This window comes from Corylus avellana, chromosome ca8 (genome assembly GCF_901000735.1).
Source record: "Corylus avellana chromosome ca8, CavTom2PMs-1.0".
NCBI classification, from domain to species: domain Eukaryota; kingdom Viridiplantae; phylum Streptophyta; class Magnoliopsida; order Fagales; family Betulaceae; genus Corylus; species Corylus avellana.
Window position 1 is genome coordinate 17,282,687 of NC_081548.1, and position 26,609 is coordinate 17,309,295.

At 36.2% G+C, this 26,609-nt stretch overlaps 3 protein-coding genes across 7 annotated transcripts; 1 reads left to right on the top strand and 2 right to left on the bottom strand.

Moving 5' to 3' along the window:
• The first annotated feature begins 265 nt into the window (after positions 1-265).
• Positions 266-5,537, top strand: LOC132190959 (disease resistance protein RPV1-like). Its single transcript, XM_059605983.1, has 5 exons — positions 266-735; positions 2,962-3,429; positions 3,553-4,057; positions 4,589-4,864; positions 4,950-5,537. The coding sequence occupies exons 1-5, from the start codon at positions 266-268 to the stop codon at positions 5,535-5,537; spliced, it is 2,307 nt and encodes a 768-aa protein (XP_059461966.1).
• A 7,306-nt stretch (positions 5,538-12,843) lies between these two features.
• LOC132190048 (uncharacterized) lies at positions 12,844-14,935 on the bottom strand. The gene has a single exon (XM_059604929.1). It carries the CDS (start codon positions 14,830-14,832, stop codon positions 13,117-13,119), a length of 1,716 nt encoding a protein of 571 aa, XP_059460912.1. The 5' UTR covers positions 14,833-14,935; the 3' UTR covers positions 12,844-13,116.
• A 1,747-nt stretch (positions 14,936-16,682) lies between these two features.
• Positions 16,683-26,112, bottom strand: LOC132189933 (uncharacterized). 5 transcript variants are annotated; one of them, XM_059604781.1, is made up of 11 exons: positions 26,034-26,112; positions 25,593-25,755; positions 24,559-24,799; positions 24,367-24,431; positions 24,203-24,267; positions 23,253-23,339; positions 23,032-23,162; positions 21,667-21,772; positions 19,261-19,420; positions 18,637-18,843; positions 16,683-18,529 (listed from the first exon to the last, which is right to left on the bottom strand). In XM_059604781.1, exons 1-10 carry the CDS (start codon positions 26,074-26,076, stop codon positions 18,795-18,797), a joined length of 1,110 nt encoding a protein of 369 aa, XP_059460764.1. In that variant the 5' UTR covers positions 26,077-26,112; the 3' UTR covers positions 16,683-18,529; positions 18,637-18,794. The 5 variants fall into 5 exon arrangements, with proteins under 5 accessions (XP_059460764.1, XP_059460765.1, XP_059460762.1 ...); XM_059604782.1 differs by lacking the exon at positions 26,034-26,112 and having other exon boundaries at positions 24,559-24,781; positions 25,593-26,024; XM_059604779.1 differs by lacking the exon at positions 26,034-26,112 and having other exon boundaries at positions 25,593-26,024.
• Between the last annotated feature and the right edge of the window lie 497 nt (positions 26,113-26,609).

Consider the following 26,609-nt stretch of genomic DNA (forward strand, 5'->3'; position numbering starts at 1 on the left):
TTAGATTTTTACGTTGTTATTTATTTGTTTTTCATATATATATGATAAATGTATTTTCTAGAATAAATGTAGAGTCCATCTTAGGTGTTTGAGAAAAAAATTTACGTGAGTAAGCTGCCAACAAGTTGCTGATCTTGTTTTTAATATATAATTCATATATATGATGCAACGTGGCAATATTGTCTCCTCTATTTAGCCTAAGGAGAGTCGTCGCACGGTTGCACCCATTATTTCTAAAAACTTAGTAATCAGGTTTACATACAAAATGGCTTCTTCTTCTTCTTCCACCCGTCTATGGTCTTATGATGTATTCTTGAGCTTTAGAGGTCAAGATACCCGTGAAGATTTTATTGCTCATCTATGCAAGGCTTTGCGTCAAAAGGGAATCTATACCTACATGGATGATAGGCTTCAAGAAGGGGATGAAATTTCACCGACACTTTTCAAAGCCATCAAAGAGTCCAGGACTGCAATTGTTGTACTATCTGAAAACTATGCATCATCCACATGGTGCTTGGGCGAGCTCATGGAGATCCTTGCGTGTAGAGAAACAAAGCAGCAAATCGTTCTGCCTTTGTTTTACAAAGTAGATCCATCAGACGTACGACATCAAAGAAAGAGTTTTGGCGAAACATTCGCAAAACATGAAGGCAGATTCAAGGAGGGCACTGTGCAGAGCTGGAAGGTAGCCCTGCATAAAGTGGCTAATTTGTTCGGCTGGCATCTAGAACAAAGGTATTTTCGACCACACATGTCTTTTTATTCTAATTTATTATACGCGGTCCTCTTATATATATATATATAGGCCTCGTAGTGGAGGAGAATTTCATTCAAGAGGCCATTGCATTACAAAAAAAAATAGAGGTTTAGTGATGCTTTAGAGCTAAAAACCGTCACTACAAAAGTAGTGACGGTTTTGTAGTGACGGTTCAAAATGGTAGCTAAATAAGGGTAGGAAAATGAGAAAAGGTGTCGGTGTAGACAAAACTGACACAATTAGTGATGGTTTTTAAAAAAACCATCACTAATTTATTAAATTTCGATATAAATATATATTTATATCGAAATTTAATAAATTAGTGATGGTATATATATATATTATTTTTTCCACTTAATTATTGATTTCTTTTTTCATTTTTTATATTTCATTTTATTTTTATTTTAATGTCGATCGGATCCAGATCTCCTACTTCTTCTCCTCATTCTTCTTCTTCTTTTTCTTCTTCTTCTTCTTCTTTTCTCCTTCTTCTCCCTCTCTTTTCTTGATCTGTCTCTGTTGACGCCGACATCAATCTCTTTGTTGGGCTTCTTCTTCGTGTGATTTTGGCTCTTGCGGCTTGCAATTAAAAAATGGCACGCACAAAATCAATCATGGATTACAAGGAGGTAGCACAAAACTTCACTTCTAGAATGGGCTTAGATTCACAAACATCCATTGTCCTCTTGATTGCTTTGGCTTGGAAAAAATGTTGAGGAACCACCAAATAAATGGCCGCCTATAGAAAAATGAAGGAAAAGAAAAGGTGATCAGTACTAGTAGATCTAGTTAGAAAAATAAAAAATTAAAAATTAAAAATTAAAAAAATTAAAAAAAAATAGAAAATAAAAAATAAAAACTCTAAATGGGATGATAGTGTGTTTAACTTTTAAACCAAAAAAAAAATATTCAAATCAAAAATGAGGGTTGAATCAGTGTTCAAAATTCAAAATTTAAAACTGGTGTCGGTTGAACAGTCAACCGACACCAATTTTAGTGTCAGTTTTTGCTCAACCGACACCATTTTTAATTTGGTGCCGGTTTCTTAAACCGACACAATCCAAACCGTCACTAAATGCAAAAGCTCCAACTTCCTAAAATTTGTCATGTGGCAGTAAAAGACAAAACTACAAAAGATAAAAAATAAAATAAATAAATAAATAAAGGGGGTCACTCTACCCGAATAGGATCCTCTCCAGTCTATTTTGGACTGAAAAATATCTAGTTAATGGGCAGGATCTTTCTTATGAGATCCTGAGGCTATAAATGAGACATCTATTTCATTAATATATATATAAAACAAAATAAAAAAAATTAATAAAAAATTAAGGGGGTAGCCGGCCACCCTAGTTGGGGTTGGGGTTGGCTTCGGCTACCCTGACCGTCTCCACCCCTTAATTTTTTATTATTTTATTTTTTAATTATTTTTAATATATAATAGTTTATTATTTTTTTTATTAATAGGACAGATATCCTATTTATGGCATCAGGATCTCTCTAAAGAGATTATGACCATTAACTGGATATTCTCCAGTCCAAAATGGACTGGAGAGGATCCGAATCCCACTCTGTTGGCCCTTTATCCACCTTTAATATGTCACCTTAATTTAATACAACTCAAGGTTAATTTACATAATCTATACAATTTCTTATTTACTACTACAATCAAAGGGGGCTTAACAAATATAAAACAAGTTTACAGCACCAATTTCAAATTTTCAAATAGTAGGGTCTACATGAATGTAATACTTAACTTTGGGGGTATTTTGATAGATTCCAAAGTTTAGTGGGAATAATATCATATTATTATTGAATGGTGCAACATGGAAAAAAAAATATGTTATTTACTAAAAGATTAAACATCCGGGAACAAAATAGATCCTAATGATGAAAAAAACATACATTATTTTTTTTTTTTTTTCTAAAACTCTTGATATATATCTACAAGGCAAAACCAAATTCAAGAATGAAGCAAAAAAAGTTAAGTTCAGTAATACCAAAAAAAAAAATACTGAGAAGTATGAGTCTAATTAAGGGAGAACATGTGATCAATCCATAGGAGAATTGGGATTTAGGGAGGGAATGATTAAATCATATCTTGTTGCCAACCATTGTCATGTACTCGTGTTCCTATGTCTTTTCATGTCACTACAACTCATTTAACGCTTCTTTTTTTTTTTTTTTTTAATCTTTTGCATTGTTAGGAATGAATTCAAATTTATCAAGGAAATTGTTCAAGTGGTCTCAAGAATGGTAAGTCATACATACTTGAACGTCGCCAAGTATCCAATTGGAATAGAGTCTCGTGTACAAGATATCAATGTACTTTTAAGTATTGGAATGAGTGACAAACGCATGGTAGGAATCTTCGGAGTTGGTGGAATTGGTAAGACAACTATCGTCAAAGCGATCTATAACTTGATTTCTTATCAATTTGAAGATAGTTGTTTTCTTGCAAACATTAGAGAAAATTCAAAGCGAGAGTGCGGTCTAGTCCAATTGCAAGAGACACTTCTTTTTGAGATCCTAGGCGACTCAAGTTTGAAGATTGGTAATGTTGATCGAGGAATCAATGTCATCAAAGAAAGGCTTTGCAGTAAAAGAGTTCTTTTAGTTCTTGATGATGTAGATGAGTTGATCCAATTAGAAACATTATCTGGAGAGCATGATTGGTTTGGTTTGGGAAGTAGAATCATCATAACAACAAGAGATAAACATTTACTAACTAAGCATAAAGTTGGTTTATCATACAAGATGAATGAATTGAATCATAATGAAGCTCTCCAACTCTTTAGTCAGCATGCCTTCCAAAGTGACAAACCTAATGATGATTTTGTGGAACTTACAGAACATGCATTATGTTATGCTGGGGGCCTTCCACTAGCTTTGGCAGTGTTAGGTTCAAATCTATATGGAAGAGACAAATATCATTGGAAAAGTGCATTGGAAAAGTACAAAAGAATTCCCGAAAAAAATATTCATGAAAAGCTGAAAATAAGTTATGATAGATTGGAGGAAAGTGAGAAGAATATATTCCTTGACATTGCTTGTTTCTTCAAGTGGGAGAATGTAGAATATGTCACTAAAGTACTAAAAAAATGTGGTTTCTATCCAAATATAGGCATTAAAGTGCTTATGGATAAGTCTCTCATAACCATTGAGTCCAACAGATTGGTCATGCATGACTTACTGCAAGATATGGGTAGAGAAATTGTTCGTCAAGAATCACACAAAGAACCTGGCAAACGCACTAGGTTGTGGTTTCATGAAGACGTTCCTCATGTATTAGAAGAAAATATGGTAAGACTCATAAAACACTCTTTTAATTTTACATTTTGCAAAAATTGATGGAAAATTACCCACACACGCGCGCACGCGCACACACATCATCTGTCTCGAAAATAAGTATTTGAATGGAAGCAGAATGCCTTTAATCCAAAAGATAAATAAATCATTAAGGAAATTGCCTTTTACACTATTTCAAAGATATATAGATATAGTTTTTATGAGTATTTTGCCTTTTCTATTTTATGAAGTAAGAGTGAAAAGTAAATATGAGGAAAAAAAAATTGAAATCTTGAATGTGATCACTTATTTCAAGGAATTGTAATAATAAAAACAAATTACCCATTATGGAAATCTCAACAACAAAAAAAAAAAAAAAAAAAAAGCATGCAACAAACAAAAAAAGATGAATGGACTATAAGTTTGTTTTCTTTTCACATTATTTTGTGTGTCTGTATAAGAATAAAATAATAATTCTAGCAAGTGGTAAATTATGGAAAACTTTATGCTTTGATTTGTTAACACACTTATGCATTGTCTTACCAGGGAACAAACAAAATTGAAGGAATATTGGTGGAGTTGCCTAAACGAGGCTTGATACGCTGGAGTTCTGAAACCTTCAAGAAGATGAAAAGCCTCAGGTTGTTTATAAGTCGTAATGCACACTTTTCTGCAAAACCTACTTATCTCCCTAATGAGTTAAGAGTGCTTGATTGGGCTGAATGCCCTTTACAATTTTTGCCGTCGAATTTTCATGGACAAAAACTCACTGTTTTAAGAATGCGTAATGGCCTCTTCAAGGCACCCAAGGAGGGATTCAAGGTATGATTGTTATTTTCAATAATTTTTCTTTAAAATTATGTTGTGAACTTCTTTTAAGCTAATTTTATCCCATTTTTCTTTATAGAATTTCCAAAACTTGAGGATTATGGAATTCATTCACTGTAAATTCCTAATAGAAATCCCGGATATTTCAAGAATCCCAAATTTAGAGAAATTGGATTGTTTTGACTGTGAAAGTTTAGTTAAAGTTCATGACTCTGTTGGATTCCTTGATAGGCTTACCGATCTGTCATTTTTATATTGCTCTAACCTTATCAGTTTGCCAAGAAGCCTTAAGTTGAGATCTTTGGAAAATCTTGAACTTGGATTTTGTTCAAGGCTTCAGGACTTTCCTAAAATTGAGTGTGAAATGGAATGCTTAAGACGGCTTGTAATATGCTACATTGCTATAAAAGAACTGCCTTCATCCACCGGATATTTCACTGGGCTTTCTGAATTATATATTGAAAGTTGCAAAAACCTTATGTATCTCCCAAGTAGCATTCTTCAGTTGCAACATCTAAAGTTTATTTCTCTAAAAAATTGTACAAAACTTGCTAAGCTTCCAACAAAGGAATTTGAAACTCCATCAAGTACAGAATTATTCTCATCGCCACCGCTAGGGAATTCATGCATTTTCGATGATGGTTGTTCCTCAATTGGGTTTCTATAATTGGTATATTTGTATCTTGAAGATTGTAAGTGCCTATCAAAATCAGATTTCCTTGTGACACTTAATTGCTTTTCCACTTTAGTTCGATTAAATCTATCAATGAGTGATATTGTCATTCTACCTGCATGCATCAAGAGATTTGATGGATTAAGGTCACTTGATTTGGTGGATTGCAAGCAACTTCAAGAAATTCTAGAACTTCCGCCAAATATAAGAGAAATAGATGCTAAAGGATGTGTTTCATTGGAAAGTTTTCCAGAAGTATCTAAAGAATATCAAATCAATACATGTGAGTTACAAGAGTTGTATTGGATTGACTTGTCTGAATGCTATAAAATGCTTGTGAATATTGGGAATCAGGTGGCAAATTCTTTATTGGATAAGGTATGTCTCTCTCTCTCTCTCTCTCTTTTCTACTTGGTGACATTTCTTTATTGGATAAGGTATGTGATGTGGCATTTAAAATCACCAATAGATCAAAATCCAATTATAATCATCTCAAATTCAATGTTAATTTTAAATGTCACATCATAGTTGGAAGGACTCTTGTCCTCCTTATATCATTACTCGTGCCTCGGTTCATATGTTATACTTCTAGCAATTGATAATATTCATTTAATAGGTACCTTTTAAGGACTATTTTGGTGGTGGAATTACATTTCCAGGAAATACAATACCAGATTGGTTCAGCCATCGTATGGACTATTCATATATGAGTACCTCATGTAAAATAGATATTAAAGGGCTCCCACATTTGGATGAGATCAAAGGAATTGCTTTTTGTGCTGTTATTGGACCCATTTTTGGGATCTCCCGAAACTTCAACCGTTCATTAATTTGGTGATTTTTCGATCAAGAATAAAGGTATAGAAATTGATAGTAGAGCGAGAGATTTTCATTTACTAGGCTCAAATCACGTATGGCTGGAGTATTTCGTGCAAGAATCTTCTATGTTAAAGGAGGACAATCTACAAGTTGATTTTTCTATTTATAATTCAAATTCACTGTTCATTAAAAGTTGTGGAGTTCATCTGATACACAAGTGTGAAGAGAATGCAAAAGATCATCCAGGTGTGATCCATGTGGATTTTAATTTCCATTTTGATGAGAAGGAAGTGAATATTCAGGATATTTAACCAAAAAGGATGAAGAAAGTGAAAATCTAGAACGTTTAACCGAAAAGGATGAACCCAATAAAATTGAAAGGATATTAGATGGTTTTCTACCATCTAACAGCTGCCGCAGTGATGATGATGACGACGATGGCCACGACGATTACAACTTGGAATCCGGTTGTTACCTACATCATAGGAGGAGTTATTTTTCAGTAAGGACCCTTTAATACTTGTTAATTTTGGTTTTGGTTAATCGCTTGGTAGGCTATTTGCAGCTTTTTGACTCTTGATGATAGTAGGAGTAGATCTTGCCAATTTTCTAATTATAATATTGATTTGTCAAGTTAATCATGGATCAGGTTTCTTCGGTTTTGAAACGGTTTTTTGTGCAAGAGAAAAATTGGGCTCCATATAAGACAAGGCAGCCAAGTATTTAAGAAAGAACCATGAGCTTGAGTTGCCCCACATTTGACTCTCTCAAGCCTGCTCACTTTCCTTCCACTCTTCTAATTTAGCCAATTCACAGGGATTGATTTACAAGAAACTTCTACTCTCCTAATGGTCATTTACTTTTATTTTCCAATGGTCTTTTTTTTTTTTTTTTTTTGGTTATCTCTATTAATGTAAGTGTACTAACAATAGTAGCTTCACCCAATGCAGTAGCCACTGATGAAGCTGCCATTGTTCCTCAAGCTGCAGATAAGTTAACAGTCAAGTTAAGTTGTAGAATTGGAATTTGAGGAGGATGTCAAAGAAGATAACTCTAGTTTGCCTCTGCTTCATATCTTCCATGGCCACTTAAAATACCACCTCAAATAACTCTATTTCTGCTTCCATGTATGGTTGCTTTGCTGGACTTTACTCAACTTATCTCCATCAAACTTGATGGAAATAATTATTTGCAATGGCTTTTTCAAATTGTTCTTGTATTGAGAAGTTGTGATTTGATGGGTGTTGTGGATGACCAATTAATTCTCCAGCCCACTCTATTTGGATTGAGAATGACCAATTTCTCCTTGGTTGGATTAATGTGACTTTCACTGAGTCAGTTCTCACAATTATTTATGATCTCCATACTTCTTGGCATGTATGGAATGCCTTGGCCAATCGATTTGCTTGGCACCTTTTTATTTTCATCAATATCCTCCACATGGACTATTTGTACTCATAACCCTCTCACATTGCACGTCCAGTGGAACTTCAGGTACAACACTAATGCTTTGGTGAAGTACAATAGTCAACCACCACTAGTTGACCAACTTAGTCCGACCCAATTGATCCACATAGCTAAGGATGCCACAAGGCATGACCACCATCCATAAATATTTGCATCAATCACTTTAGCCATTGGATCTAGAGCAAAGAACATTAAAAATAAAGTGGGTCTTTCTTTGGGTCAAGTCCATATACTAATATGCACGTACTCAATTTCTCTCTCTATATATATATATGTGTGTGTGTGCGCGTGCGCGCGCTTTTTTGAGACCCTTGACTTCTTTTTCCTATGGTGGTATACCACACAAGATTATAATTTCCATTTATGAGAATATAATTTATTTCATGGATAATACAATGAATCTCAATGCATTTTTAAATCAACATTTTTAATTTTTTTTCTTTCTAGTTTTTTCAACTTAATTACTAGCTAGCTCCTGATTATCCACTTCCCCTTACTCTAAGATGCTCAAAAACCTCTAAGGTGTTTTAAAGCATGGATCCACGTTCGAAAAGAGCCAAGGTTCCATCTTTATCACAATACCCCCGAGATCCCAACTTTCTTCCTATTTCTCATTCTCCTTGGCTACCCAACCTAGGGATGTTCTTGATGTGATGAAAGTAATGGACCATGCACTGACATAGGTTTGAAACGAAAGGTAGCCCTTAAAGTCTCAATCTATCATGCAAATTCCATGCATTTATACCTAAATGACCTTTCTAAAGTTATTAAGGAAATACAAGAAGTACTTAAACTAAAATGAAATGCACTCACCAAAAAAAAAAAAAAAACTAATATGAAATACAAAGTTCTATCATGGATTATAACACATAAATCAAGACCAAACCAAGCTCTCTTATCTCAAATGTGTGAGCTTTTGCACTTAGGGCTTCAAAGTTCCAAGATAAGTTTGAAAACCTTAAAAATTTATATGCCCTTAATCGAACATTTTAACCCATTAAAACTTATTGGGTCTTTTTGTAAAATATAACAGTATCCTTTGCTTTTGTGTTTCTAAGTATATTTTAACATAACATTTTAAAGGAAACAAAACATTATCGTTTGCTTTTGTGCTTATAAGCAAAACGTAACAATTTTAACACAGATTGTAAAGGAAAATTGCCACTTGTTTTAGGCGGGGCATTACACACATAATCGGCCAAAAAAAGTGGTCGAACCACCCCCAATATCTCTACTCTCTAGAATCAACTAATGTGGGTGGTTGAACAACACCCCTAATTGGCTAGAGGGGGTGGCTGATCATCCTTAAGCTCCTTGGGGGTGGTTTGCCACCGCTAACATTGGTTCTTGTGTGGAGCAAACCACCTCAATGGCTATGGGGTAAACCATTCCCTTAATGGACCAAAAAATGTGGTCGAATCACCCCCAAAACCAATTGCTAGAGGTGGCTAAACCACCTCCACAATGCTTAGGGGTGGTCAGCCACCTCCTTTAATTGATTATGGAATCCACCTACCCAAATAAATTTTGGGCTTACCCAACGTATTGAGAACTAATAGCCTTAACCACAAGAGATGCCTCACGATACGCCTAGGCCCAAGCTTTATTTATTTTTTTGAAAGAAACCATCATTGAATCCATTTGGGCTTAGAGAAAACAGCTTCCCTAATTTCCTCCTCTGTCACTTACCTCCTTGGACAGTTTGCCACAATGCTCAGGAGTTAACCTTTTGGGCAAAAGCCTTACGGGGCTTCAAAATCAATTATTTCATTTAAAAAAAAAAAAAAAAAAAAAAGAGCCCTGAGAAGAATTTGAAATTGCCTCTCAACTTCATCTTTTACCTCAACCAGAATATCAACTATGGTTGCCTTCTTTATAGATTAGGGTAATTTTGCTTTTACCATGATGGTTTCTCATGGTCCCAAAAAAAAAAATCGATCGCCCAAGTTCAGTTATTTGCACCCTAGAATCCCAGATCTCTGCCTGTAGAAGTTTTGTTCTGCCCTAGTACGATCACCATATTTCTACTGAACTAGCCCTAGTAAAAGTTTGAGAAAGTGCCCTCTTACTCTGCATTCACTAGAACTCTTGTCAATTTTCCTGGAAATATGGCATTTTGCTTTCCTGTTAGACCTCTTGAAAAATCATACACCAAGCAGAAGATCAAATAAATCGATCTGATACAACACCTAAAGAGCACCTTAACTAATCCTACTCTAATTTTAGAGGTCTTTTCAACTTATCCACCCTTATAGACAGACAAGCTGCGAACTTCTTTTTGCAACATCAATTTCTACCATTTTCTTGTGCTTGCACTATTGTATATTCTTAAGATTACTCTTTACACCCATTTATTACTCACTTCACACTGACAGACGTAACATGTTTTAAGTAACTTTCTTTTTGTTTTTGTTTTTATTTAAGTGATTAGCATGAAAGTTACTTAAAACACGCCACCGCGTTAGCAGATATGAAATGAGTGATAAAATAATAGCATTTTTCATTTCTAATGCATGCCAAGCAACTAATAGAACATTTTCAAGAACATGATAGTTACATCTGTCCGAATTACCCTATTTGTGAAATTTTTTTGATACTGGTGGTCGTCCTTCAACGGCTCCATCTGTGCCATCCTTGCAACAATCATTTAATAGTGATTGTTGTCTTTACCGCATAGGACTCTTCACTGAATTCTTATGCATTTTAGAACTGCCTTGTGCGGCCATGGAACAGGCCCGGCATGTTATGGTTTCTTTGAGACCATTGATGAAACCATTACCTACTGTTTGATCCTTTCGGACTATTCTCAATTTCTGTTTATGTCCATGTATTTTTGCTGCATTTTTCGTTTGGGTTTTATTGTTGGGGTGTCCACCCTATTGTTGTTTGATCCTTTGTAACCCTTTTCCCTTATTTGATTAAAAGAAAATTAATTAATTAATAAAATAAAATTATAAAATAAAAAAAGGCAAAAAGGAAACAACAAAAGAAAATGCAACAACTGAATCGCATTTCAGCTTGGAATCCAATTCGTCAATATTTAGGTGGAAAACTAAGACAATATCTATAAACAAAAAGTCAAAATTAAGAAAAGAAAAAAATAAACCCATGTGTAGGATATCATTTACATATACTCCTAATTAAAACTTGCAAAATAGACGTCCTGAACAATCTCTATTTTTTTTTTTTTTTTTTTTTTTTTTTTTTGCCCTTTTCAATAAACAACCAATTTCATCAAGTATACATGACAAGTCCACGATGTCCTAGATTGGGATCCACAATAATTATTTGCTCGAATTGCTAACAATTTACAAGTAATGTGAGAAAACTCATATAGAACCCACATGCTCAAATAGGATGAGCAAATTAACTGCCTACCGACCGAAACTGCTTAACCGATGACTAGTAGGTAGTGGACTTTTTCTATTTTCGACAAACTCGATTCGGTAGACGGAATAACATTTTCTAACCAACCCGACTTTACCAACCGACACTGACCAACTTTGCCGACTAATTTTCCATTTCTTTGCTTACCGACATTACCGACCACCATTACCAACCGATATTACCGAACCGACATTACCAACCACCATTCAGTAACGAAACAAAAAGTTGACGGAATAAGCAGGTAAAAATTTTGACTTTACCGACAATGGCAGTGCGAAATGCGAAAACCTCATTTTCATAACCGAATTATCCAACTCCCACCCCTATGCTCAAATAAATTTTGGGCTACTCGAGCAGATGTGCCCCCATATAAACTCTCACACACTGCCTCCTCAAATTGCTAGCAATTCACACATAATTTTCGCGAATCTATAAACCCAAAATTAAGATACCTAAAGTTCCCGAAAGGACAAGATATAAAATCTGGGACAAGCCATGAAAATGAAGATTTGACAAGCACCCGTATTACATTTTGATAGGATGTTCCATGCCTTCAAATATCATGCTTCTCTCAATTCAAATGCACCGTAATAGACATAAAAGGAAACGCTCTTCATGGCACACTCTCATCCCCCTTTTCAGCAGATTAAACTCTCCCATTAGTCCATCACAATGGCATGAAATTCATAACAAAAGGAGATATCGAAAGACCTCCAGGTCTATAGATTGAGCAATGCAGAAATCATGAATAATCCAGCTTATTCCCCCACCTTTCTAGCAAATAAAACACCGAGTGACACATGCCCCCTCTTGACAAAATTCTGCAACTCCCTAAAGCCGCTTTCGATCCAGAAAATTAGTCCTTCCAAGGAACACTACCTTTGTTTTTTTTCTTTTTTCTGGTAAGTTTAAGGAACACTACATGCGCAATACAATTTCCAAATGAGAGCTCTGCCTCTAGTACCTATCAACATCTTATACAAATTTAATATCCAACTATTATATGGATTAATTCAAGTAACATGTAACCCATTCCTTTAAAGCATTGGCGTAGTAAGCCCTCTGATGAAAGTATATATTATGACAACAATTCAATCATTTTATGACTTATTCAGGAAAATACAGCAAAGCTAAGTAACCTAGATGTATCTCAAGGAAAAATTCTAGAAAAAGAAAATAAAAAATAAAACTAAGAAACGAGAAAAGGGAAATGTGCACACATAACTACTTAAGAGAGCGAAATGCCATGACAAAGAAAAAAAAAAAAAAAAAAACAATAATCATAAAGGCATGGAATTAAACAAAATGATAGTGGCTCAAAAGGGAATCTTAACATTGAAAGATATATATTTTTTTCTAGGAAAGGGGCAAAAATATTTTAGATGAGGCATAGGAAGAAGAAAGAAAATGTCCAAATCATCTCTTGCTATAACACACAGCAGGTTTTCGTAAAAGAGACGAATTATGACTAAGAAATGCCATCTCAAAAGAAGCAAAAGTATCTCCTAATCAAGATTGAGTTGCCCATGACAATATCTATTAGAAACATATGTACGAACTAGAAAGATCAAGAAAAATGTAATGATTCACAGATGACAGTCCGCATTAAAGAAAATCCACATATCAATGAAGAACTAAAAATCCACCCGAAGGCCATCAACTTGATGAAACATTGAATTCCACTTGAGGAACAAATCAATATCAATATCAAAATAAACTTTGTGTTCAGGAGACAAAAGAAACCAGGCAACAAAGGAAGAGTACAAGATGGAGGAATCTTCAAGGGCAATGAGCATGACAACCCAAAATTTGATAAACTGTCCCAAGAAAACGTGGCCCTATGACATACAAAAGCACCTCCTTTTTTCCTTCTTTTGGCTAGAAGCGAGAAAACTATCTACTAGGTAGAACGAGATTTCAACTTCTTCAAGCGTTTGATGGCTGGGGAAATGCCTTTTATTCCCTTCCGGGGCTTCTTAACAGAAACAGCACCCTGTTTCACTTTTTTAGCTGCAGGAGGCATCTCCCGGATGGGACCAGGAGGTACCCCTTGTTTAAGAGCACTTCCTCTAGGTGTAACAGATGGAGGCAATCTCAAAATTTGTGGGGGTAATGGATTGTGGGGCTTCCACTCCAAGTTACTTTTCATGGAAAACCTTACCTTCTTCGCACTCTTTACAGATGTGCCACCTAGAGCATCCCCTCCACTATTCAGCTCGGGATTTCGCGATTGTTGTGCATCCATACTCTTTGCCCTCTTTCTCTTCTTAGATACAGTACCATTAACTTTACGTTTAGGCAAATCACAGGCACTTGCAACATTAACATCCAAACCTGCTTCAGCAGCAACCTTCTCAAACTGCATCTGGAGGTTCGAAATCACAGATTCATTAAATTCTACTGGACTTCCATCATCTGTATGTTCATCATTTGAATTCTCACCATTTGCAATAGCTGCATTCTCCTTTTCTACGCCTGTAGAACTGCTATCTAAAACCATATCAGAAATCTCATTCTTTTTCTTCTTCTTAGCCTTTTTGCTACTGCCACCGGAGTCTTTCTTCTTCTTCCTGCCCTTGCTCAAAGGTTTATCTTCAGCAGACACATTGACAGCATCTCCAGCAACCTCAGCAGGTTCCAGACCACCCACTTCCATCTCCGTGCCAATAGGAACCAAACTCGGCACTTCATCGTCATCATTCTCAACAATATCAGGAAGCGAAACTTCAATCCCCGAAGACGCCAGATCCTTCTCTAACTTCGAAAACGCCTCATGCAAAGAAAACAGCACCTTCCTATTCCCCTGACAGCAATGAGGCGAAGAACCCAATTCATAAAACTTGCTCGAAAACCCCATTGTTAACGCAATTGTCCCAAAAACCATGGCATCATCACCCGAATCAACTTCACCCCCCACTTTCTTGATCTCCAATAACTTCTTCCCCATTTTCAACAACTCACCAAACATGTTAGACCTAATCTTCCCTAACAACACCTTATCAGGCAACCTCCCCATAACCGAAACAAAGGGTTCCAGAAGAAGCTCGAGTATTTCAGACCGAACCGGGAGGAACGGCCTGAGCTCTTCAAGAAAAACAGAGGCAATATGGTAGTTAACACCATTACCCTGAAACTTATCATCAGAGAAGAAAGTGCTCTCCACCAACACACCCATCAAACGACTCGAAATCTCCAAATCCCAGGAATTACTCTTCAAGAAAGCAAAACAATGATGCAAAAACCTTCGAATCAAGAGGTAGAATTTGTCTAACCTGAGGGCGTCGATGCCGGGCCACTCGCGGCGCATGGTGAGGAGGAAGACGGAGAAGTAGCGGAGGGAGAGAGGGAGATGGAGGCGAAGGAGGAGAGAGGAGAGGCGGTCGATGAGGTGGGACTGGACGGGGAATTTGTCGGCGTGCCAGACGCAGTAGAAGAGGCCCTTCCAGAGCTTCTTGAGGTCGTCTTCGGGGAGGGCGCGTTGGGACGGAAGCCACGTGTTGAGGAGGACCCGGAGAGCCTTGTTCCGGGCGCTCTGGTTGCACGACGCCAGCTGCTTTATCAGTGACATACCGTCTTCTACATGCGCTCCCTCGCCCATTGTTTTGTTGGATTTCATGAGAGAAGGAAGAAGCAGCAGCAGCAGCGGTAGTAGACGTTTATGCTTTTGCTGAAAACCCTAGCCCCGAGTCCGAGGGACGTTTTGGTCCGGGAAAGAAGCGTTGATATGCTACTAACTTTGTTTGACCCGAACCGGTTGTGGCCCGTGTTGCTCCATTTTTTTTTTTTTAAGTAATTTCCAATTTGACTTTTTGTAAGGGAAAAAATAAAAAATGCAAAATATACTTCTAGGTTTTTACCGTTTTCAATGACAATATTAGTTCCTTTGTTAATGTTTTTTTAGATGGTATTTTTTATTTTTTATTTTAAAAATATTTTAATATGGCACAAATGTAAGTACTTTTAAATATTTTGTGTGTTATGTTTTTGACACTAACTTGCTAACGGAAATCATTTGTAATATTAAATATATCCTTAAAAATAAAATAAAACTTAAAAAACAAAAAAATCTTCTAGGTTAAGAAGGTAGTCAGACCACTCAAATGCCTTTGAGAGTGGTCTAGCACCCCTTCACAGTGTTTTAGAAGTGGGTTGACCACTATTCAAGGTGATTTTGAGGTTGGTCAGACCTTCTCCTCATTTGAAAGGATGGTTGGATCACCCCCTTAGGCAGGTTTTGAGGTAGCACAACCACCTCCTTAACTTTCTCCTCATTTGATTTATGTGATACATAGATTATTATTATAACAAAATATCATTTAGTATATATAAACATTTAAGGAAAACTTCACTTACCATTCATAATCTTTCATCACTTTTACAACCATACCCTTAAACTTTGAAAATTATCAATTTAGAATTACCATCTTTTAGAAGTTTGCAATGTCCACCATTTTGTCTAAATTCAACGTTAAATCTTAACGGAGAAAGTAAAATCCCCAAAATCCCACCATCCAAATTCAAGGTTAAATATCTTAAGGGTATTTTGGGTATTTCACTCGTGCAAAATTTTGACGGGAGGTTTGACATTGCAAACCTGTTAAAAATGATAACTCTAAATTAACACATTTTTTAAAGTTTGAAGGTATGATTGCAAAAATAATGAAAAAGATTAATGGTAGTAAATGAAGTTGTAGATTTATAACTTGTGCATTTTCATTCTTAAAAGCACTGTTATTTTCGTTAAGTAGGTTTGGACTGTTGTATGGAGTTTTTGGTGTAAAAATAATGGTGAGAATGTAAAGTTGAGAAATTTTACACTTACAATGTACAAAGGCTCCGAATTTAGGCTTAAACAGTGTTATAAGTGAACATGGATGAGCCCCTTTGAGTCTTAGAGGCTCAAAGGCCTATGTAACACCCTAGATTTTAATACAAGCCGTAAGTGAAATTATCTAAATCCTACCATGGCGCTACTACATGTTGCACAACATACAAAAAATAAGTTAGCCCTTCAAAACGTGAGGCCCCCTTTCTTTTTGAGATAAGTTGATGGATTGCTTTGAGGACAGCCTAATCTCCAAGGAACTAAATTGATTTCTGTTAAGTTTGATTGATGCCTTACAATTTGTCACACCCCCAATTTCTCTTAATTCTACAAAAAGGAATCAGTATTGTGACTTCTTATATATATATATATATATACATATAACATTTCCAACTAAACATATTTTTTTAAAACTAATGTCATATTTTTCTATTAAGCAAAGCCCATGGCTCTAAGGTGAACGGCCAAATTTGAAGTGGTGACCTTGACCACTCAGGTGACCTCCCATCAATAAGGAGTAGGATGTATAGGTCCACACTTTTCAGCAAATCTTCCTCTCGACAGTCTTAAAACAAATTTACGAGTGAAAAGGGAAGTCCATGACTTCGTAAATAAATTACAAAAATAATTAATATCTCGAATTTAAATTTATAGGAAATCCTTTATGAACTTTATACAATAACATCAATGCATGGACAACATAATATTATAAGAAATAACTATATATCAATTTTCTGTAAATAGAAATGATCTTGTTTACTTTAGGAAAATCTTTCTTGGTGTGGCCAAAGGATGGACAATCTATTTAGGAAAACCTTTCTTGATCAACAATGAGTAGTTAACTTTAGACCAGTCCAAGAGTTTTCGACACACTTGGCACAACCCTCAAAATCCTTGTGCATTATCACAACTAGGTCTTGAAACTAGGCTTTCAACTCCCTCTGTAGGTCTCTAAAAATTCGTGCTGAAGAGCTGCTGAGAATGAAGCATAAATAGGCTCTAAATAGACAACAATGTTTTCAATGCTGCAGTGTCCGAACAGGTAAGTTGGATGTCTGGACATGACTAGGGTTTCTTCACCTGATCGACTTCCATGTCTGAACATCACTCCTTGGTGTCCGGACAAAACCATAAAGGAATACCCCGAAACACATCTAAAAAAGCTTTGTATCGGAATCTACAAAGAAACAATCCAATCGATCAAAATACACAATGCAGATTGTATCCATATGATCTTGAACTTCTCGACAAATATAATCTATTTCGTTATCTAAGTGGTTATTCTATTCTAGGGACATTAGGCAATTCGAGAGTTCAAGTCTGCAGTCTTGTCCGGACATCCCTCAAACTTGAGAGCTCATATCCACAACCATGTCTGGACAGTAAAACTTCCTGAGATGATGATGTTCGAAAATCCCTCAAACCCGAGAGCTCATATCTGCAACCATGTCCGGACATCTCAGCAGACAGGCAACTCTCTGGAACAGCAAGTGTCTAGACAACCATACTCATGTTCAGACATTTCCCCAACCCAAGAGTGGGTGTCTGTTGTCATGTTCAGACAACCTGGGGGACAAGTACTCTCAGGAACAGGTTCGGATAGCCCATGTCTATGTTTGAACTTCAGTTGTTGTACTTGTCTTTGCTGAAGCATTCTTCAACATCTTCTATTGCAGACCTAAGTACACAACTACCCAATTTTCAAAAACATAAAATTAAGTTTTGAAGACCAAATGAGCCAATTCCCCAAAACGTAACACTACTTAAAGTTCATCTACCTACACATAACTAAACATACTCATTTTGCGCAAGCATTACTTACAAAAAAACAAAATCCATGACTGATTTTATAATGTAAATCATGCTTTTTTACAAACTAGCAATACATACACTCAGTCCAACACTCAGGAAGGGTTGAAAGAAGTGATTCGATACTATATGCAAGCAACTTTGACAAGTAAACCTATCACAGCTCCTTGATTCACAAATTTCCACATATTATAAGTATGGTTCCACCAGAAGTGTCACAAAAAGTAAACAACTTCATAAATTTTGTGCAAATAAGCAAATTCATGAAAATAGAAAAAAAGAAAAAACAAAACAAAACAAAAAGATTGATTCAAACGAATGAAGCTTGTCAACAAGCTGCTGATACTGAGAAGCTCCACTCAGCTTCAAGATGAAGCATATGGCTCAAAATGTTCAAAGTTGTTATTACCCTGGCATTTGTTGAACCACCGATAAACCACAAGAGTTCTTCAACAACTCTCCAAAATACTTTCTACTAACCAAATGATAACAAGAAGTGTCAACCCATATATCATGATGTATAAAGATAATCCTTTTTTAAATAAGCAACTTTGCGACTAAAAAGACATGCCATCAATCAAGATTGTTGATAGAAAAAAAAAAAAAAAAAACCTTAATAAGAAAAATACACATGCCTTAGTAGTAAGAAGCGGAAAATTTTGGGCAGATTGGACTGCATCTGTGGATATACAAAAGAAAAGAGCAACCAATTAACATCCAATATGGAAGCAAGAGATAATTAAAATGGAAGCAAAATAAGTATAGCTTAATAATATGAGATTGTACCTGGCAACCAAACTTTGACAAAGTACCAATCCCAGTCCTGTCATCCTTAAGAGTTCCATTTCAGCTTAACGAGCAGCAACATCGGACGAGTGGCAGCATTGGCAGAACGAGTGGTGGCCAAGTTGCATCATCTTTCCAGTGGTGGTGAGCCTCTCGTTTTATGCTTGGGAGAGGGGGGGGGAGGGTTTTGAATTTTGAAGAAGGGGGCTGTTTTGAAGAAGTTCCCTCAATTATTTTGAATAAAAAAATAAAAAAACAAAAAAAATTATGACCTGCGCAATGTGATTGCTACTTTTCACCCTAGTGTGAAGAGTATCATTACTCTTACTCTTTTAATTTTCTTTTTGGCAGTCTGATTTCTGGCCTATTCTCAAAACATTTCATCTTCTTAAACATAAGAAGAACCACTGCTATCACTTCAGATCAAAACCTCATGTTTTTCTTTTTCCCTGTTTTATATTTTTGACTAAGGCACGGGAGACAAATGCTCGGTATTAGAAAATTAGTTCTTCACACGAAGGATACCTCACTCAAAACTCTCTTTTTGTGTGTGTGATGTAAAATTAATTAGTCCATGCCTTCAAGGATTGAATATTAGAACTCTGATGGCTGGAAACAACTCACTTCCATATGTGATTGGCAAATTCTGGATGATCAACAAAAGGATTTCTGTTATGCTGATAAAACTTGCATATTCTCTTATTTCTGAACTTCTCTTCTCTTGAAGGTGGATCAACTTCATTCCATTTTAACAATGTAGAAAGCAGTCCCATCTCCCTCTTTCCTACAGTACGCAGAACCATGAAATTTAAGCCAATCAGTACTTAATACAGAAGCAGCAAAACAGGCAAACTTTCAAACTAAACATAATTAAGAAACTATTACAGACCATAGAGCAACCAGATTGATTTGTAAGAGAATGTTGAGGGTAATCTTTTGTTCCTAATAAGTGAGAATATATCTCAAGATCAAGCCAACCATAATGGGAAGGTAAAAATTAAACCATATGAGGTTGAATAGGTGAAGAATTTATAAAAAGAAATTAAACTATAGAGTTCTGCAGCAATTCTGAGGTAAAAAGCAAGCCAAAGAATTCTAAGCATATCTCTTTATTTTCATACCTACAAGCTATAAGTGGCTAGTAATGCAACTCTAAACAGGATCTGTTATCATACCCACAAGTTTACAAAGAAATCAACATAAATCTTTTCATCGACTTTTGCAAGAAAAACCTTGATATTTAGCACATTGTCTACAATAAAGTAGAAAATGTTTATTGAGGTCATGCTTTGTACTTCAGAATCCAGATTACCAAGTAAGATATTTAAATTTAGGAGAAAGTACCAAGATCCTCTTTTGGACTTACAAGACCAGGATTTAAAATCCTAAAGATTTGAAGTTTAATGTTCTATCTTTCATGGTTTGCCACTGTTGGATCCAATAAATCATTACCAATTGGTAATTGTGTGATAGAAGTAATAGTGGCACTCAGTAAAGGTGCTTCTGATTTTTAATACTATCAAGTAGTAGTATCAACTGAGACGAAGAAGGTAGTTATGCTGACAGTGTTGAAGCGAAGGTGACAATGAATTTATAGCAAAGATGAGGGAGGTGTAGTTGTGACACAAGTGAAACATAGCTGGAAGTAATAAAAATAACTTTAGAAGATGATAGCGTTGAACAGATGGTGGCAAAAAGTGTAATAAGATGTAATACTTCCTTTGAGTGAAGGTCATAGTTTTGTTTAAAAATTATAAAAGCATGGTGATTTGGTGGTGAAAGTCTTCCTTGAGATGATGAGTGTGTGTTAAAAGATTAATTAAATAATTAAATTCACATCTCCCTATCAACTTAAGTTTTTGGGATAACTGGTAATTTATCATACTATCAAAGCGGAATATCGACTAAGAGGACTCATCTAGGAATATTGAGGATCTCACACACTTTTTCTTGTGCACCCTATTCACTTGGATTGCTGGTTGGCTAGCACTCTTAGTGATTAGTTTCCCTGATTTCCTTTTCATGTTTTCTTCTTCTTTTTCTCCCTCTTAGTCGCTCTCTTGTATACTCCCTGTGTACTAGAGTTGCGTCCCTCTGCGCTTTGATAAATGCATCTTTACTTATCAAAAAAAAAATCATACTATCAAAGCGAAGATCATAAGTTCGAACTCTGACTCCCACAATTTACTTTCATTTCAATTAAAATATTTCATGTGTTGTCTGGTCCCACATATGAGGGGAAATATTAAAATATTAATGAAATAACTAAGAGTAATTGTGTTGGTGGAGGTAAAGTTAAAATGAGGTTAAAGCAAAAGGAAGCTGCTAATGGTAGAGGATGACGAAGACAAGCTGCTAATAATGGTGGCAAGAGTGCCTCAGAGGTACCCTAATAGCAAGGGTAGCAACCACCATCAGGACAGCATTGTGGCACTACACAAGAAAGCCAGGTACTATGGCTGTTTAGCAAAGCGTTGAGTGGCGATAGCTTGAACATAGTAGCCAGCTATAATGGCAAATGAAGTGGTGGTGGCCATAGTGGCAGTGGTGTTCTTGGATATGGAAGTTGGTGGCAAAGGTGGAGGTGGACACTTAACATTAAAAGTGGATGTGATAAGAGGAGTCATTTAAATTCTAATTTTGGAAGATTTTGAAATTTCAGATACCAGAAAACCAACCATTCTTGCAAAAAGAACAGTTCCAAACTCCAGTCAGGTTTTTCTGAGTACCAAATTGATGCCTTCAATTTTCATACTAGAACAACTACAGAACACTGCCTGTACCATGTTTAATATCCTGTTTGGTTTTTTTAACATTTTCAAGTAGATAAAAGAGGTCTGCCAAAGGTCACGGCTACAGCCACCTTATGATGTGACTCCAATTAGTTTGAATTAATACATTGTTATCTGCCTAAATAATTTCTGCTTTCCCTTGGCCCTTTTTTGTCCAGGAATGTATATAAATAGAACCCAACAATGTGAGTGGAAGAGCTAGACTCAGAACAAACTACTGAAGTCTCTGTTAACTAACCAATGCTTGGAGAATCTGAAAGGTGAAGATCTAGGCCTCCACCTGGCTGATTAAACCCATAGCAGACCGCCATGTACATTAATGCCCTTGCAATATCCCCTCGAACCTGAAGTTAATTGGTATAGAAAATAACTTGAGTAATTTATATCGCAAGACTATAGAAGACAATCAATTTCAAATCAACAAGAAATTCCTTGTCCAGGAAATGTGACCCACAATACAAAGCCAGTTGCAAATGGAAGATATAATAGGGGAATGTTTTCTGCATGCCCCTTCGGGAGGTACAATGTTTTTTCAGACTCTAGTGAAAGCCAACCGAATTACTCTTAAGTCATTTGTTCAATCATGAGTGCAATGCTAGAAACTCAATCAGAGACAAGCCATTGATTAGGAATAGGTTATTCCCAAACTTGAAAAAAAAAAAAAAAAAAACTATGCCAATGATCTTTAGAACAAATGGTATCTCCTTCCCTCTTGAATAAGGTATGGAGGACATGGGCAAATGTCCAAATCTATATGGTTGTGTGAGTTATATTTACCTTCGGAAAAAAGAACCAAAGAAACTGTAAGTGATAGAGGACCATACATAATCATGAACCCCAATTCCCAAAAATCATTTAAACACAATTGAGGTACAATATCTGCAATTTTTTATTTTTGATGAAAGATGTACATTAACTGACATGACAGAAAGTAAAACAGAAAGCACTTCCTTTCATACGAGGGAGTCAGAATGACAGACCAAAAACATATTCAAAGGGTATCTGTTGTAGCGTCCTTGTGGTACACAGTCCCCACAATGTCAGTGACTGATTAAGTGGCACGTAAACAATTTAAAAGATTTAAGAATTCATATTAATATTGATCCTACATTTGTACATTTCTGTTAAGTCCATTTAAATTTTCTAAAGACCAGAGCAAATGGGAGGAACATAGCTCAAAGCTTAAGAAAGGAGACCTTTTCTTTTATTTTTTTCCAATGCTTTGACTAAGACTTTTAACTTTCCAAACTCCCAATAGAGCCTTAAATTAATTCACCAGAAATTCTTTAACAGCTAATTGGCTTGAAAATTTTAGCCTATCTTTACATCACGAAACAGAGAGAAACCAGAAGATTTAGATAAGTTGTTTGAATAGGATGGGCCTTTCCTTGACAATTTGGGTTCATTTATGAGAAGAAGTTGATTTTAGTCCCATACTTCGTACCACTAAGAATATGGTCTCCGCCCATTACAAGCAATCTAATGAGAATAGTAGTAAAACTCAAATTGTTGACCACAGTAGTTGGGCAGAAATTGAGTATCAGTTTGTTCTCATGAAAAGCATACACAATTTAGAGTTGCTTTAGTGAAAAGATAAAATAACCTTTACAGGTGGTGCCCATCTTTCGTTGTCAGTTTCCGTGTCTGAAGCGGCTTCTTTGTTTGCTGGCCTCAAACATTTATTTGAGCTAACATTGCATAGCCCATAGTATTTGTTTCCCCTAGATGAATTCACTGCAAGAAATAGAACTTTTAACTAACAGCAGAACATATGAGGTTGAATTCTTATTTAGATAGACATTAAAGAATAGAGGCCCATCTTACCATTCACATCTGCTGGGCGAATATTGTGTATATCAGTCATTGATGGACCATCAGTTAGCCCATAAGAACGAGGCCACAAGTGTTCCCCTGAGAAAACAGCAGCATTAAAACTTGTTGGAACTAACAAGCTATAAGCCACTAACACGAATTAATTCAATTACAATGTCAAACAATTCAGAAGAAGATCACGTCAGAATGGGTTACAAAGTGAGCTGACTTGCCTTTTTGTACATTAGAATAAAAAAGAACTAAATTGGCAGAGATCTCTATAAATAAAAAAACATAAAGCATATATACAACTTGAAATAAGGCTGGAAAAATTACCCATACAAGTAATGAAAAGACTAATGAAACTACCTTCAACTTGAAGATCAGAAGTAATCAGGGAGTATAATTGATTGCTATTTGCAATAAACAGTATTTAATGAAAAATAAAAGCATTTCTGTCTCTTCTTTATTGTTATTATGACCAGCCTTGCGGTAGAATTTCTAGCCTTAGACTCTTGCATCCCGAATAAGTAGAAGACTCCTTTATAAGTCCTAGTTGGACTTGAAGCATAAGAATAACTTTACAAAGGTATTCCAAGGAAAGGATCGAGGTAAAGCAGTTAGAGAGCATGAGGCCTAAGAAAAGAAAATCCACAAAAAAAAGTGAGATGAGAAGATGGAATGAATGCCCAAAAAAGAGAGGAGAAGTCTATAAGGACCTAGTCTGATGCTAACTGAACATACATTGTGATCTCTCCCAAAATTACTTCAACTGAGACATCATAACTTGGGTAAGAGAACCTAGGAGCAGATCAAGGAGGAAAAGCTGAAATCAGGATGCTCGGTTTTGGCATCATAAACTAATGCTACAACACACACACACACACATGCAAACACAGACATTCTAACGAAAATACACTGAAACACACACAAAAGAATTTCAATTTTGATAACTGACTCACTATTCCATCCCTCTGGCTTTCCTGCCAAACGCTTTGGGACAACTCTCAAGGAGTAAATTTCAATTCTGCATACAAAGATAGTTGAATAAAATAGTAACACTTATGTGGTCAAGTAACAAATAGAAATGAAACTAGGAAGTAGTATTAGTTGTAGTGACCCATACATCCCTGATGACGCTTCTGGTTTATAAATATCAGCAGCATCAAGAATCTTGAGGGCATCCCACACCTGTTTATTATAAGGGAAAAAAACCAATTTTCTGGGTATGAGCACTGAATATTTGTGAAATGTACTAATTTTACTCTTATTGGAAACAGTAGCAGCAGTTAGAAGTTAAATATACAAACAAGATCACCTGTTTGTAGGATAAGGAATGATGCGGGGCAACGATGTGATTCAATTTTTTCTTGAGTGCTTCACCTCTCAAATTTTCCACACTGGCATAATAATTGTTAACATCCTCACAAGCGTATGTGAAAGAAGGGGATGGACGAGCGTCTGCTACAAGATTGAGGAAGAGCAAGTAAAAGGAGATAATCTGAGAAGCCCATCTCCATGGGTTATCAAAGCTAAACCACCTGAAATCCCATAAGCCCCTAACAAGAAGGTAGTGTTAGAATTTTCATACTGATTTGAGTTTAAGAAACAATTAACAACTTATAGTTTAATTAGACTAGAAGCGATGGTTAGATAATAATAATTCCCTCAATATGCATCACACACTACTAGACAAAACTTTACTGGAACATGAACGGCTTTGTTGTGATGCAGCAGCCAAAGCATGGCCAGAAAAGATACCTAGTACAAAAGCCCAAGAGTAGCATTGTGTCCTGCACCCGCTGAAACCACCCCCCTCTGCCTCTCGCCCACCATCCCTCCTAAGTCCTATCCCGTCCATCCCCACCCTCCAACCACCCATTGTGGCACCTAGCACCACCCTCCTCCATCCATTGCCCGCCATCCCCCGGCTTTGCGTAACCCCTCCACCGACCAAAAAAAAAAAATCTCCTTTCCCCGTTGTATCCCCTCCTCCCCCTGTCTGTGGAGCTTCTGTGAGGTTTTCTTTTTTTTTCCTTTGCATTGTTGGCGGCAATATTTGGTGAAGTTCGGTTATTCTAGTTGCAGTGGAAAAATACTTTTCGTACTAATCAAACAACAGAAAACATTTTTGACATCATTCAAACAATTGAAAATCAATGAAGTGAATAGTGTGGTGGGAATGAATAGTGCGGTGGGGTTTAACAAACACCCCCATTTTCTCTAAGGAGTGGAAAAACGAGAGACGCATTTCATCAAACACGTTAAGTGCCGAAAGAGATAACCAATGCTCAACAGCTAAGAAACTTATGAATCACATTCTGATCTTGAAGAGAGGATTAGAGAGCTAACCTGGCACAGATTTTAGAAACCCAATTACGCTCTGGGGCTGGCGTTGTATGACGAACAACTCCGATGTCTAAATTGGGTCTGGGGGTTCCAAAATTGGAGGGAGAGTAATTTCTGACGCGCCGGTGAGAAGAAGCTGCAGTGGGAATCAGCTTACGTTTCCAAACTGCCACGGCGTAAAATTTACCCAAATTCAGTTTGCAGCCCATAAGGATCAGAGTCTTCATCTTTGGATTTTTTTTTTTTTTTTTTTTTTTATTTATGAGCAATTATAAATGCTAGCAGGTTTAAAGCATGTTCAGGTTATGGAAATTAAATAGATGAACTATTATATTTGAAGGGTATATCCTAACGAATATAAGTCTACAAACTTATAAGATAAGATGTGGCCCTAAGTGGCACATAGAAAAGGCTAGCAGTGTCATTGAGGCTCAAAAACTTCACCATCGAAGGAGACTTCCTTATTGTCATCACAGCCCTTCAACATCCATCGATTATACAAGACTGGCACGTAGAAAAGGCCATTAAAAATACCTTAGCTCTTCTTCCTCCTTCCTCTAAGTGGGAGGCAAAGAAGATTAATAGAAGTGCTAACTTCTGCGCCCATCATGTGGTTTATTGGGCCAGGACTAGAATTCAATTTGGCTGCATTCCCATTTTTCCTTTTTCTCCTCTCCCTCCAATTAACTGTAGTGGTGCTGCACCACCTTCTGTTTTCTTTCCCCCTTAAGAGTTGTATGCTCTCTCGTTTCTAATGCAAAGTTTGGTTAAAAAAAAAAAAAAAATCTAAGCAACATTTTGTTGCATGATTATGTCGCCTGGATAACTATCCCCATGGCATATTTCAGATCAATCAAAATTACTTTATCATTTTCTTTTCAATTAGTTAGTAAATAATCTAATTGTGACCTTTTTCAATTATATAAATTTTACAGCTTACTAATCTTCATAAACTAAATTGAAACTTTTTTGAATTTTTCAAGAATTAAAATAGTGCCTGTCCAATAAACTAAAAACCAG